This window comes from Erythrolamprus reginae, chromosome Z, assembly GCF_031021105.1.
Source record: "Erythrolamprus reginae isolate rEryReg1 chromosome Z, rEryReg1.hap1, whole genome shotgun sequence".
Lineage (NCBI taxonomy): Eukaryota > Metazoa > Chordata > Lepidosauria > Squamata > Dipsadidae > Erythrolamprus > Erythrolamprus reginae.
The window spans coordinates 82,758,883-82,773,583 of record NC_091963.1 but is presented as its reverse complement, the minus strand read 5'-3'; the positions used below and the strand labels follow the sequence as shown (position 1 = coordinate 82,773,583).

General features: G+C 48.1%; 2 protein-coding genes across 4 annotated transcripts in view; one reads left to right on the top strand and one right to left on the bottom strand.

The window, feature by feature from the left end:
• The window catches only part of CRTAP (cartilage associated protein), a 75,905-nt gene extending 61,713 nt beyond the window's left edge, over window positions 1-14,192 (bottom strand). For 2 of the 3 annotated variants that reach the window (XM_070727405.1, XM_070727406.1), the window contains exon 1: window positions 13,642-14,187. In XM_070727405.1, coding sequence (XP_070583506.1) covers window positions 13,642-14,100 — 459 coding nt within the window. In that variant the 5' untranslated portion in view covers window positions 14,101-14,187. Of the gene's footprint in view, window positions 1-13,641 lie in introns of all 3 variants that reach the window. The other variant, XM_070727404.1, reaches the window with a different exon arrangement.
• LOC139153125 (GTPase IMAP family member 9-like) lies at window positions 11,980-12,491 on the top strand. Its single transcript, XM_070726713.1, has one exon. The coding sequence runs from the start codon at window positions 11,980-11,982 to the stop codon at window positions 12,475-12,477; it is 498 nt and encodes a 165-aa protein (XP_070582814.1). The 3' UTR covers window positions 12,478-12,491.
• Window positions 14,193-14,701: the final 509 nt, after the last annotated feature.

Below are 14,701 nucleotides of genomic sequence, written 5' to 3'. Positions count from 1 at the left end.
TCAGAATGCCACTAAAAATGTTAAAAATATGTTAAAATATATTCAGAAAAAAACAGAACTTCAGTCCTTCAAGAATTGTCCAATATCTTATAAATGTCCACAGATGTTCTCTTTCTTTCAGAGTCTTATTACCTCCTCTTCTTAGAGTTCTATAAGTGGAGGTATAATAAGAACGCTGTCTCTCTGGTTCACAAGGCACAACCACCTCTACAAGATAAAGTTATATAGTGGGATGGCCCAAAGACTCTCAGTATAAAATAAATGGAAGGGCAGTTGTTTCTATATCCCCATTCTCTATGATGGCTACTCTCACCAGCCAACAAACCCATGTCGGTCTATCTTCAATATTCTGGCTTTAGCAACTTCCAATGCCAGATACTCTCACTCTCCAGTGGCAAAAGCAGGTTGGGGATCCCCCTGTCTTTTCTCCCAAATAGCCCTTTCCTTTTGCTCAAGTTATCCCTCCGAGAGATTTCCAGGAGCTGATTAAAATCTACTCACCGGGGAAAAGGGCTTATTTTGCGAGAGAGGAAATAGGGAGAACATGAAACGCCTGAGCAGCAGCAGCAATCTCTTTGAAATAATAATAATAATGATAATATAGCGATGCCAGTAAGAAGAAACCAGCCAGTCAATAACACGTAAGCCACTGGGTTTTCTTCCTTGTCCAAACTGCCAAATAAAAATATCCTTCGTGGGAACCATGGCAGTGGGGTGGAGAACTCCAACAAGCAAATAAACACATCAATATTCCAAATGAGCATCACAATTTGCAGGCACTCCTTCTGCCTCCCTTGCCACAGCCACCCTCCACGCATGCCTCCCGATTCCTTTGCACATGTGTGGGTGTGCCTGGCTCCTCTCCTTGCCTCCTCTGTCAAAGGCTGAGACCCTCCATGCATGCCTACACACACACACACTCACACACAGAGCAGCCTCCTGATCCCTTTGCATGAGGAAAGCCCTGGAAACAGCAGCAGAGGCACCACATGGTGGGTGAAGGAGTTTGATCCCCTGCATTGCAAAGCTTCCTGATTCCTATGTGTGTGTATGTATATGTGTGCGCGTGCCCGGTTCCCCTCTTTGCCTCCTCTGTCAAAGGTTGAGACCACTGCTGCCCTCCAAGCATGCCTCCACCAGGGCGTCCAGTGGGAAAGCATTTTGAAATTTTCTGATATTTCCCTGATATTTCCCTGTAACTTGTGATCTAGTTAAGGCACAATCATAGATGACATCATACTAAACGGCTAAGCCATGGAGAAATATCGGTAACTGAGAAAGCAAGTTGTTGCCCCAGTTATGCTCATTTTTGCTTGACTCTGCCTGGCAGAGTGATCCGTTCGGTATTTTTCTCTGACTTTTAAACATTTTAATAGAGTTTGGTTTCCCCCCCTGATTTATTTTGTTTTTTTCACAAATTCCCTGATAATTTCCAAACTGCCGATTTCTTTGATAATTCTCTGATTTCCTTGTTTTCCAGGTTTGCTGGACACCCTGCTCATATACACATACGACAGCCTCCCGATTCCTTTGCATGGGGGGCGGGGGAGCCCTAGAAACAGTAGCAGAGGCAACGCATGGAGGGTGAAGGAATCTGATCACCCACATTGCAAAACCTCCTGATTCCTTTGCGTGTGTGTGTGTGTGTGTGTGTGTGTGTTGGTGTGTGTGAGGCACCCATGAAGAGCAGCTGTGGCAAAGGAGACAGAAAAGTTTGTTCGGCCTTTGACAGAAGAGGCAAGGAAAGGATATTTGTGATATTCTTGTGCTGTATTTGGGTTCTGGAAAGGCCTTAACTTTACTTTACTTTATTTACTACAAGATGAACAGTCTAAAAACTTATTACAGTTCTTTAAGCCTAAATCACAAACATTGGACATCTGTTTTAAAGTAATGAAACTTGCATGTTCTAACACCCTGTGAAAGTAGTGAAGTAGCACAGGTTGGTTTGCTATACAAGCAGCATGTTGCTTATTCATTTCATCATTATTTTGTTATGACATATAACTTATCTTTCATAATACCTCTAGCACATACTTTTCAATTTTTAAGTACTTTACAGCCTTTATCATAAAGTGAACAACATAATCTGTACCTGTTAATTTCCCAACACTTAGTAAACAAAACTTTAACTTATGAACACATATAACAATTGTTTACAATCTTTCCTAAAGTAGGTATATAAGCTGAACCTTTAAGTTGAACTCAGAAAACAGAACCATCTGCCAAAGCAACATGGTTAATGTCTGATTTTTGTAAATCTCCAGTTAAGAAGTCCTTTGAATTACTAAATGTTCTAAACAAGCGGAATCCAAAAGGCATGTAATATTATCTTTAAGAATTTTTGAAGATACTAACAATGCAGAATCCTTCTCTGTACAGTGATCCCTCGAGTATCGTGAGGGTTACGTTCCAAGACCCCTCGCGATACTCGATTTTTCGCGATATAGTGGTGCGGAAGTAAAAACACCATCTGCGCATGCGCACCACTTTTCCATGGTGTTTTTACTTCCGCTACATACAGCTCGCCGCCCGCCCGCCGCTTGTCCGCCGCCTGCCCGCCCACCACTTGTCCGCCCGCCGCTTGTCCGCTGCCTGCCCGCCCGCCGCTTGTCCGCCGCCCGCCCGCCGCTTGTCCGCCCGCCGCTTGTCCGCTGCCCGCCTGCCCACCCGCCGCTTGCCCGCTCGCCGCTACCGCCCCTCTCACCGCCGAGTCCTCCTGCAGCAGCGCTGGCGGCCACCGTTCCCCGTAAGCACCCACCCGCCCGCCACTCGCCCGCCCGCTCACTCGTCGCTACCGCCCCTCTCACCACCGAGTCCAGCGCTGGCGGCCACTGTACCCCGTAGGCACCCGCCCGCCCGCCGCACCCCCCGAAAGAGATGAGAGAGGGAGGAAGAGAGTGTGAGAGAGGAAGAAAGAGAGAGAGAAGAGTGGAAGGAAGAGAGAGAGAAATGATAGAAAAAAAGACATCATCTGGTGAAAAAAACCATGGTACAGTATAGCAAAAAAACGGGGAGTATTTTTAATTTATTATTTTTTGAAAAATTGCGATATAGCGTTTCGCGAAGATCGAGATCGCGAAAATCGAGGGATCACTGTATATCTCTTCATCAACATTCCATTGTTTCTCCCCTTCTTGATCTTCCTTTGGAAATTATCTCACCTTAAATCAGGGGTCCCCAAACTTTTTACACATGGGGCCAGTTCACTGTCCCTCAGACTGTTGGACGGCCAGACTATTAAAAATACCCTGCGGTTTTCTTAATGCCGCCGCCTTGAGGGAGGAGGAGGTGAAGTTGAGCAAGTCCCCAACTCCTTGCCGAGTTTTCTCTTTCTTTCTCTCTCTCTTCCTTCCTCTCTTTTTCTCTCTCTTTCTCTCTCACTCTCTCACTTTCTTTCTCTCTCACTCACTTTCTTTGTATCTCTCCCTCTTCCTTTCTATCTCTCTCTATCTCTCCCTCTTTCTTTCTCTCTCTCTCTTGCTTTCTTTCTCTGTCCCTCTCTATCTCTCTCTCTCTTTCTTTCTTTCTCTCTCTCTGTCCCTTTCTCTCTTGCTTTCTTTCTCTCTCTCTTTCTCTTGTTTTCTTTCTCTCTCTCTCTCTCACTATCTTTCTCTCTCTCTCTTTCTTTCTCTCTGTCTCTCTCACTTGATTTTTTCTCTCTCTCACTCACTATCTCTCCCTCTCTATCTCTCCCTTTCTTTCTCTTTCTCTCTGTCCCTCTGTCCCTCTCTCTTGCTTTCTTTCTCTCTCTCTTTCTTTCTCTCTGTCCCTCTCACTTGATTTTTCTCTCTCACACTCTTTCTCTCTTGCTTTCCTTCCCCCTCTTGTTCTCTCTCTTGCTATATCTATTTCTCTCCCCCCCTCTCTTGCGCTCTCTTTTTCTCACTTTCTTTCTCCTTTCTTTCTATCTCGCTCTCTGTCTGTTGATCTCTCTCTCACACACTCTCTTTCTCTCTCTCTCTTGTTCTCTCTTTCTCTCTTCCTTACCTCTCTGCGGAGGTCGGGGGCAGGGAGGCATGGCACCGGCACATCCGCAACGGGCAGGGACGGGGGCAGCCACGTCTCCCTTCTCCCACTGCCTATGTCTACCGCCGGCGCCTCCCGCCAAGTCGGCAGCCGGCGCTGCAGGTTTCTTGGGCGGGAGCTGCCACTTCCCTCCAGGCAGCCGATCCAGGCGGCCGTAGAAAGTGCAATAATCTCTTCACTTTCTACGGCCGCCTGGCTGGGCTGCCCAGAGGGGAGTGGCAGCTCCCACCCGAGGAACCTGCAGTGATGGCCACCGGCGGTAGATATAGGTGGGAGAAGGAAAGGGAGCCACGGCCGCAGCCGCTCCCCCTGCCGCGGATGGGCAGGTGCTGAGCATCTCGGTTGTGGCCTCTCCACACCCCATTCCCCTACCAGCCCACCTGGCGTGGAGCGGGGAATCTCGGCACCAGCATTTGTAGTGGGCGGCCGTGGCCACGGCTCTTTTTTTCACCCACCGCCGTCGCCTCCAGCCAAGCCGGCAGCAGTCGCCGCAAGTTCCTTGGGCGGGTTCTGCCACTTTCTAATAATCTCTGCACTTTCTACGGTTGCCTGGCTGGGCTGCCCAGAGGGAGTAGCAGCTCCCACCCAAGGAACCTGCAGCGATGGCTGCCAGCGGGAGAAGGAAAGGGAGTCGCGGCCGCCCCTGCTGCCGCGGATGGGTGGGTGCCAAGCCTCTCGGTTGTGGCCTCTCCGCCCCCATCCCTCTGCCAGCCCACAAGGGGATGGGAAGTGCGCGCGCACGCGCAACATTCAGAATAAGAAAAACCTTCACCATTCAAAAAAGAAAAACTTTAGCCGGCCTTGCACTTTCGTCGCTCCCGCCCCCAACTCCAACACCCGGCTCCATGTAAAATCTCATGTGCTGCCGCGGGCCGGATAAATTGCCTCAGTGGGCCGCATCCGGCCCCTGGGCCGTAGTTTGGGGACCGCTGCCTTAAATAGTCTCTGGCAATATGCCCAACAGTTCCACAGCGAAAACAATTAATCACTGCTAATGTCCTTGTACATGTTGCATTCCATTCTGTCTTATTAACAGTTCTCTCTCGGCATTCATCTTGAAATTGCCTTTGCTTTACACAAATTAAGTTCACTGTATCAACGTTCATAATTAAAGAAGAGTCTGGAATACTTTGTAAATTTAACACAAACTAATCCCAGCTCTGATCTAATGATGATAGGAGAATGTTTTATGTTCTTCAGGAAATGTTAACACTCTGCATTCCAGTTCAGCAAATAAACTCTCCATCTTGTGAACATGCTGATTTACACACTCACCAGGCTGCAATTTTAGGTTATAAAGCTGTCTCATCAGAAGGACCTTTGCTCCCGCAGTTTCTCTTTGATATAAAGATTTGAATCATAGAATCATAGAATTGGAAGGGACCTCCAGGGTCATTGGGTCTAACACTACCAAACCCTAGCTGCATTATCTTCTTGCCTGATATTTACTAATTGATTGTCTTCCACATCCGGTGTCAGAGTTGCTTTAGTCTTGTCATTCAGCCTCCTCTGATTCAAACCTCTATCTATAGGTCATGATTGAACTATCTCCCAGAGGCCTTCTCTAATGAGAAAACTCTGTATCTTAATGCTCCATGCATAATAATTAGTCTCATTGAGTTTCTCAAATGGAAAATTGGCTGCTGAAAATGCCATTTTCTAAATTCAAACAGCCCTTATGGGAAAAACTGTTCAACTTATTCAGGAACAAACCTCCTGTTGTAGACACTGTTCCCCCTAAGGTGCACAGGTGCACGCTGGCGTGCTCACCAACAGTCTCCCACGCAGTTTTTGATTGCTGTGCAGGAGCCGGGCGCCACTTCTTCCCACCCGAAGGCTACTCTCTCTTGGAGGCTAACGATACACACCAAGGAGTTGAGCGTGCCTGGAGGGTGGGGATTTAAAAAAAGGCAGGGTGAGTGACCGGCAGGAATTGATGCATCCAGAATTGGGAGATGCCTTTGCAAATAGCGGCCCGGCGGGCCAACCGCCCGACCGGAGCCAAGGAACGCAAGAGGCGGAGCGGCCATCGTAGCCGGGGCTGCTTTTATTCAGTTGGGCAGACTCCCACTTTGCACACCCTGCAGCCACCCCTTCAGATCACCGCTTCAGGGTACGTGCTCAAGGGGGGGGGGGGGTAGAAAAGTGCACACTGGAACGGGTCCAAGAGGGCGCCGGATGTCTCGGATTTGGCCCCGAGCCCTCTGTGGGGCGAGCGAGGCTGCATTGTCTCGAATCGGGCACCGGGGCAGGATGGGTTAAAGCAGTTGCCCTTCGTGAAGGGCCGCTGATCTTTGTTGCTGGTGGAATGCGCCGAGGCAGGAGCGGCTACCTTGCCAGGGTGGAGGGAAAAGAGAATCGGGGGAGGGGTTGCCGAAGAGGTCCGACTGGGAGAAGGGCGCTCGGTAAGCCCCGAAGGCTCTCTTAAGGAGGGCGAAGCACACCACTTTTTTGGTAAGTCAGGAATTTGGGAGAAATACTATCACCCCTTCCCTAGCTATTGGCTCGGACAGAGATGGAGGCAGAGAGAGAGAGACACACACACACGTTGCTCTGCTTTGGTTTCAAAGGTGTGAAAAATCAACAAAGTCCAGAAAACAGCAACACACAATTCCCGAAGAACTGCGATCAGATACTCTTTCACAGCGGCGCTTTTACATTGATTCCTTTGTTTTAAGGTCTCTGGCCACTTAGCTCCTCTGCCAAAAGAAAAGCACGGAGGTTGCCTCCCTCTTCCTCCTCCTCTTCCTCCTCCTCCGGTATTCCACCTCCCTCCCAGCCGCATTCACCTTCCTCCGCCGCCAGCGGCATCCAGCTCCTCCTCTTCCCACTTCTTTACAAGATGACAGCCGGGCGGTGGAGTAGAGGCTGGGGGCAGCGGGTGTGTGTGGAAGAGGTCTGCAGGAGAACTGCAGCAAAGCCACCCTGCGACCACCACCTTTGTCCCTGGGGAAAGACCTCAGTCCACACCTGCTGCTTGCTCTCCTGGGGGAGGCGCAAAGATCACCTTCGGGAGCTTCCCAGCCAGGTCCCTTCCACGGGGCGGTGCCCGCGGCTCCCCCAGTTCTCCCGCAGATCTCTTCCACACACCCCTGCCGCCCCCAGCCTCTGCGCCGCCGCCACCTGGCTGTCATCTTGTAAAGAAGCAAAAAGAGGAGGAGGAGCTGGACGCTGGTGGCGGCGGAGGAAGGTGAATGCAGCCCAGAGGCTGGGAGGAAGGCGGAATACGGGAGGAGGAAGAGGAGGAGGAGGGAGGCAGCCTCCGCGGCTTTCTTTCAGCGGAGGAGCTAAGCAGCTGGAGACAAAGGAATCAATGTAACAGCGCCGGTGGGCTGGGAACGTCTCCAGCCGCTTAGATTTTCCGGTCCAGCCCGAAGCCAAAAGAATAGCACGGAGGCTGGCGGATGAAGTGGAGGCAAACAGAGTGGGGACAGAGGCAATTCAAAATTTGTCTGTCAGACCCCCGGTCATCCATCGCCCACCACCCCTTCCTGCCAGAAGCCCGTGAGGGGCCAAAGCCAGGTGTGGGGAAAGGCGGAACTTTCGGCTTTGGGCTGGACAGGAGCTAATTGGCCAGAGACCTTCCCAGCCCAGCAGCGCTTTTACATTGATTCCTTTGTTTTAAGGTCTCTGGCCGCTTAGCTCCTCCGCCGAAAGAAAAGCACAGAGGCTGCCTGTCATCCTGGCTGAAGCGCTGGGGGAGGGAGTCAGGAAGGTCCTCCTGCCCTCCCCCAACGGAGGTCCGCCGCCCCCCCGAAAACACAATGGAGGTCCGCCACCGCCCGCTTCAGCCAGGATGACAAGCAGGGCGAAGCGGCATGGAGCAATGGGAGGCTCAAGCTGGCGGCGGACCTCCGTGGGGGGGGCAGGATGACAGGCAGCGCAAATCCGGCAAAGGCTTCCCCAACCTTTCCCCAACCGCTGCCGGTCTCATGCAAGACGATCCTAGAAGCCCATTGGGGCCTCCGAGACACAAAAAATCGGAGAAGACGCACCCGTGCGTTTCCCTTCCCTTCCAGTCATTGCAGCCGGACAGTAACTGTTGGCTTTTCAATCAATCCTCCGAGGCTCCCTCTGGGCAGCCTGCGCTGTCTCCCCCTGCCCCCTCTCTCCCCCCCTCCTCCACCCATCCCCGAATGATCCAAATTATTATTATTATTTATTAGATTTGTATGCCGCCCCTCTCCACAGACTCAGAATGCCGGAGGTAATGAGGCAAAAGGGGTGAGTTTTCGGCTTGCACGCATTATTGGCTTTTCCATTGATTCCTATGGGAAACATTGTTTCGTCTTACAAACTTTTCACCTTATGAACCTCATCCTGGAACCGATTATGTTCGTAAGACAAGGTATCACTGTACATGATGATTTAATTTTAATCTATTAAAGACCCAGATGATGAAATAAGGATTGGTGGCAGCACTGGATAAGGAGTTAACACAGAGATTAAAGGATTACATTAGATATTGAGTTAAGATGTTAAGATGTTTCTGTTTTATTATAAATAGAAAAAGGGAATACAGTAATACCTTGTCTTACGAACTTAATTGGTTCCGGGATGATGTTCATAGGGGGAAAAGTTCCTAAGATAAAACGATGTTTCCCATAGGAATCAATGGAAAAGCCAATAATGCGTGCAAGCTCATTAGGAAAATCCAAAATATTAAGGCTAAAAAAAAAAAAGCAGTGGCCAGACGAAGCTGAGGTGAACGGAATGGGGGGAGGGAGTCCCAACAAAGCAAGGTGAAAAGAGCCTCTCTTGCGCTCCATGAGTCCCTGCCTCCCATTTTTATCCCCCCCCCACTCTGCTCATCTCCCCCACACCTTTCTCCTCCATTGAGCACCATGAGTCTTTTCTTCCCATTTTTGCCCATCCCACTCTGCTCATCTCCCCCCACCTTTCTCCTCCCTTGAGCTCCATGAGTCTTTTCTTCCCGCTTTTGTCCCCCCCCCACTCTGCTCATCTCCCCCACACCTTTCTCTTCCCTTGAGGTCCATGAGTCTTTTCTTCCTGTTTTTGCCCACGCCACTCTGCTCATCTCCCCTACACCTTTTTGCTCCCTTGAGCTCCTAGTCTTTTCTTCCCATTTTTGCCCATCCCACTCTGCTCATCTCCCCCACACCCTTCTCCTCCATTGAGCACCATGAGTCTTTTCTTCCCATTTTCATCCCCCCCACTCTGCTCATCTTCCCCACATCTTTCTCCTCCCTTGAGCTCCAAGAGTCCTTTCTTCATGTTTTTGCTCACCTCACTCTGCTGATTTCCCTCCACTTTTCTCCTCCCTTGAGCTGCATGAGTCTTTTCTTCCCGTTTTTGTCACACACACCCCACTCTGCTCATCTTCCCCACACCTTTCTCTTCCCTTGAGGTCCATGAGTCTTTTCTTCCTGTTTTTGCCCACCCCACTCTGCTCATCTCCCCCACACCTTTCTGCTCCCTTGAGCTCCATGAGTCTTTTCTTCCCATTTTTGCCCATCCCACTCTGCTCATCTCCCCCACACCTTTCTCCTCTTGAGCTCCATGAGTCTTTTCTTCCCGTTTTCGTCCCTCCCCACTCTGCTCATCTCCCCCACACCTTTCTCCTCCCTTGAGCTCAATGAGTCTTTTCTTCCCATTTTTGTTCCCCCCCACTCTGCTCATCTCCCCCACACCTTTCTCCTCTCTTGAGCTCCATGAGTTTTTCTTCCCATTTTTGTCCCCCCACTCTGCTCATCTCCCCCACACCTTTCTCCTCTCTTGAGCTCCTAGAGTCCTTTCTTCATGTTTTTGCTCACCCCGCTCTGTTCATCTCCCCCACACCTTTCTCCTCTCTTGAGCTCCATGAGTCTTTTCTTCCCGTTTTCATCCCTCCCCACTCTGCTCATCTCCCCTACACCTTTCTCCTCTCTTGAGCTCCATGAGTCTTTTCTTCCCGTTTTTGTCCATCCCACTCTGCTCATCTCCCCCACACCTTTCTCCTCCCTTGAGCTCCATGAGTCTTTTCTTCCTGTATTTGTCCCCCCCACTCTGCCCAGCAGAGCGCCCGTTTTTGCGATCCTGGGATTCCCCCGAGCCTCCCCTCCATGGGAAACACCGCCCCCTGACCTCTGCGCTTTTGCAATGCTGTAGGGAAATCCCAGGAGGGGAATCCCAGGATCGCAAAAAGTCTGGAGGTGTTTCTGTGTTTTTGCGATGGTGCGATTTCGGTGAGGCTTCCCTCGTTGGGAAACCCCACCATTTTTGCGATCCTGGGATTCCCCTCCTGGAATTTCCCTACAGCATCGCAAAAACGCGGAGGTCAGGAGGTGTGGTTTCCCATGGTGGGGAGCCTCAGGGGAATCCCAGGATCGCAAAAACTGGCGCTTGGCTTGAAACGAAAGTCCGGAGGCGGGGCATCCCAGTGGCGGTAGCAGGTTCGTAAGGCGAAAAAAGTTTGTAAGAAGAGGCAAAAAAATTCCGAACCCTGGGTTCATATCTCGAAAAGTTCGTATGACAAGGGGTTCGTATCACGAGGTACCACTGTATAAGGGACTAGGTTTCATAATATTGTTTTCTGTAGATGAAATATATCTCATGTGTAGTTAATTTTAATTAACTTAGCAAAGAATAGGATAAAAAGTACATATTGAAAGTATTATTAGTGTTTTTTTCTATCTGAATGTTTAACGTATCAAAGATATCATTAATTATTATTTTAAGCATTGATTCTGTGTTTTTTATTGCTCATGTTGTTTTATTGTATTTTGGAAGAAAAATAAAGAAAAATTTAATACCCCCCCCCCCCCCCAAAAAATAAACTCCAGGAATTAAATTAAATAGGAAAAATGATTATAAAGGAAATACTAAGAAAAAAGCAAGGAAACCCCTACCTGCCTAGATAGCAGAGGAATTGCAATTAAGATTCATGGAGTTTTCTTCATCCAAACCAAAAATACTACACTTTTTTCTCTATTCCCCACAAATCCTGGGCCAGGATTGACATGGCATGGACTAACATAGAATTACTAAATAATATCACTGATTCAGAAATACTCCTCAACATGTGGGCCGACCACAACCCCCAATGGTTAGAATCTAACCATTGGAGGGAATCTAATAATAATTACCCCAAAAGATGGACTCTTAATCAATAATCAAGGGGAAAAATACATTCTAATGATGGAAAAAGAGCTAGAAATAAAAATGAATGCACTACACTACTTAACTCTGGGACACTACGAAGGCCTACATTAGAGGGCTTTCTATAGCATATTTGGCTAACCGAAAAAAAACCTGGCAAAACAAAATTGACACTAAGTGTAATCAAATTACTCATATCAAATGACCTAAGTGCCAAAGCCCACTGCTACAACATCGCCAAAAAGGCTTCAAAGTTGTTAACCTAATCTTATGTATCTTCTTCGGTAGTATCACACTACTAACCAGAGCATACAAAACTTTCTCCAGACCAACCTTTGAATACAACTCATCTGTCTGGAACTCACACAGCATTTTGAACATAAATACATTGGAAAGTGTCCAGAGATACTTTACAAGAAGAGCCCTCCATTCCTCTACTTGCAACAAAATACCTTACACAACCAGACTTGAAATCCTAGGCTTAGAAAGCTTAGAACTATCTTGCCTTCAGCATGACCTACACATAATTCATAAAATCATCTGCTACAACGTCCTTCCTGTCAATGAATACTTCAGCTTCAACCACAACAATACACGAGCATGCAAGAGATACCGTTCCACACTTGATTATAGAAAATACGACTTTAGCAACCGAGTGGTTAATGCCTGGAACTAATTATGGTTTCATCACCAAACCCTGAAAATTTTACCCTTAGACAGTTGTTCTCAACCTGAGGGACAGGACACTTTTGGGGATCGAATGAGAGGTCACCTAAGACCACGGGGAAAAAAACAAATTTCCCACGCTGTTAGGAACTAAACCTTCTATTCTGGCGTCTTGGAACATATGGGATGTTTTGGGAGTCAACAACACAAACGTGCCAAAAGGAGGAGACACCGCTGAAGGGCAAGAAAGTTGCGGTTGTTGATACACCTGGGTTTTCCCATCGCTATTGTCTGTACAAGGATATTGTTGCAGAAGCGAACAAGCGGGTGAGGTTTTGTTCCCCGGGCCTCCACGTCATTCTGCATGGGATGAGTCCTTTCCATTTCATGGCTCAGCAGATCAAAGAGAGTTTTGGCCATAAAGCCCAGGATTACACAATCCTCTTGTTCACCTGCAAAGATGACCTGGGAGGTCGATCTCTAGCAAAGGTGATACCTTCCAGACATGAACACCTGAAGGAATATATTGCTGAATGCAGGAACCGGATATTGGCTTTCGACAACAAGGCCGAAGGGGAAGAACGGGAGGCTCAGGTGGCTGAACTGATGACCATGATTGATGCTCTGGTGGAAAGGAACAGAAATGCTCCTTGTTACATGATGAAGGTCCACAAAAGACTCTGATTGTTTCCATCAGGGACCAGAACCTCGGGTCCCAAGGTGGCAGCTCTGCCAAAGGCTATGCTCAAGCTTCAAAAGGCGATTTTGCTGTTGCAATTATTATTGCTTCTCAGTTTCCAAGGTGGGAGAGGGATAGAATTTAGATTTCATACATCAAGATTTCTCTGTGGCGGCCCCAGCCCTCTGGAATCAACTCCCGCCGGAGATCAGGACTGCCCCCACTCTCCTTGCCTTTCGTAAACTTTTGAAAATCCACCTATGTGGCCAGGCATGGGGAAATCAGCACATCGCTTAGCTATTGAGGTTTATGCATGGTTTGTTTGGCTTGTATGATTGCTTTTTATAAGGGTTTTAAAATTGTTTTAAAATATTGGATTTGGATTTGTTGTATTGTCTTTCTTGTTGTGAGCCGCTCCGAGTCCTTGGAGAGGGGCAGCATACAAATCTGATAAATAATAATAAATAATAATAATATTTTTACAACTCCATCAATCAGGCGCTTACAGTGAGAGTGCCCTTCTGACCTTCCTGCCAATCAGCTTAAAGCTCTGTTGAGAGAATTGGGGCTAGACTGATGGTAGGCAGTCACCACAATATGATGAGCTGTAATAAGGGGTCATGGCATTAGAAAAATTAAAAATCATTGCCTTAGACTGTCCACTGTTGACCTCACCCAATTCCTAAGAGGTCAGTAAGTGTGCCTACTGTCCCTGTCCTAATCTTTCCCTCTTATTAGTATCCATCTCATGTATATAAACAGTGTTATATCTATGTATATTACCAATATGCACTTGACAAAATAAATAAACGAATGAATGCATGCACATTTGATTATGATTCTTCTGGGGTTGCCACATATCTTCCTTCCAGAAAAATATAAATGATTCAGCTATCATTTTCACCTGTATATATACTTAGTTACTTCTAAATGCCTAGCAGTGAAAAATAATTAAACTTTTCCAATCCAGAGATGATATATGATTAGGAAAAACACCTGTTGGATTTCTGCCTTTCTGTTTAAAAAGTCTCAACTTAACACACGGAAGAAAACTAAGAGTGCGGCGTGCCTTGTAATCAGAAAGATCCGGATTTCACGAAAACTTTATAAGGCGGGGGACGCAGAAGAGGGGCGCAAAGTGGCAACGGGCTGCGCGAACGATGGGCTACCTTGAAGTAGGCGAACTGCAAGAACTTGTAAGGATCACGGCGCTGGAATTCTTCCAGGGCTTCCCGGGTGGGCTGAGACTGGCGGAAGGCCGGTAGTCCTTGCTTACAGCGTTTCAGGCATTGCGTTCTGCGTAGCGTGTCCCCGAAATAGCGCAGCTCCGGGAAACCGTCGAAACGGTGACCCTCCTCCTGTTCCTCCATGAGGACAGAGCTACAGTTGAGGTGACAGAAGGCCTCGCTGTCCTGCAGAAGGCGATAGAGCCGCAGGCTCACCTCCAGGTAGCTCACGCTCTCGGGCCAATTCTCATTGCTGTATTGGTCCAGGCCGTAGCGGTAGGCAGATTCCAGGGGCATGAGCTCGTCCCGCGGGAAACTCCTAAAGCTGTAGCGCTCATACTGAGCCCGCGCCACCGCCCAGAGGAGGCAGAGAGTGGCCACGAGTAGCCGACGCTTCCACATCTTTCCCCGCTTAGGGAACAACCGGACACCACGTGGCAAGTGGAAGAGATAAAAAATCTCAGCCTTCCCGTCCGACTCCAAGAACCAGGCGGGGACCCTGACGTACAGTTGAACCCCTCCTCCTGTCGCGCGCTGGAAACGTCACATATTTTGGGGAGAAACAGATGGGGGAAATCCACTTGCCTTTATTCGAGGGATCTCGCTTAATTAAGAGGACTGGCATGGTCGGGTACTTTAGGAAGGTGCAATAAGACTGACATTTCCTTTTATATCTCAAGGAGGTATCTTTCTTGTCGTGTACTTTTCCTCAAAGAATAGAGATCGTTGGAAGCAGCATTTCAAAGGGGTGCTAAAAATCCACCGAAAATTAGCGTAAAAGTGTTGCTCTTTTTGTACAGATAGTCCTTGATTTACAACAACAATTGAGCCCAAAATTTATATTGCTGAGACATTTGTTAAATGAGTTTTGTCCTTTTACAACCTTTTTTACCACATTTGTTAAATGAATCACTATATTTGTTAAAATGATTGTTAAATAAATCTGACTTCCCCTTTTGCTTGTCAAAAAGTCATAAAAAGGTGATCGCATGACCTCAGTATA

Coding starts and splice junctions, on each gene's coding strand:
- LOC139153125 (XM_070726713.1), top strand. CDS start 11,980: ATGTTTTGGGAGTCAACAACACAAACGTGCCAAAAGGAGGAGACACCG.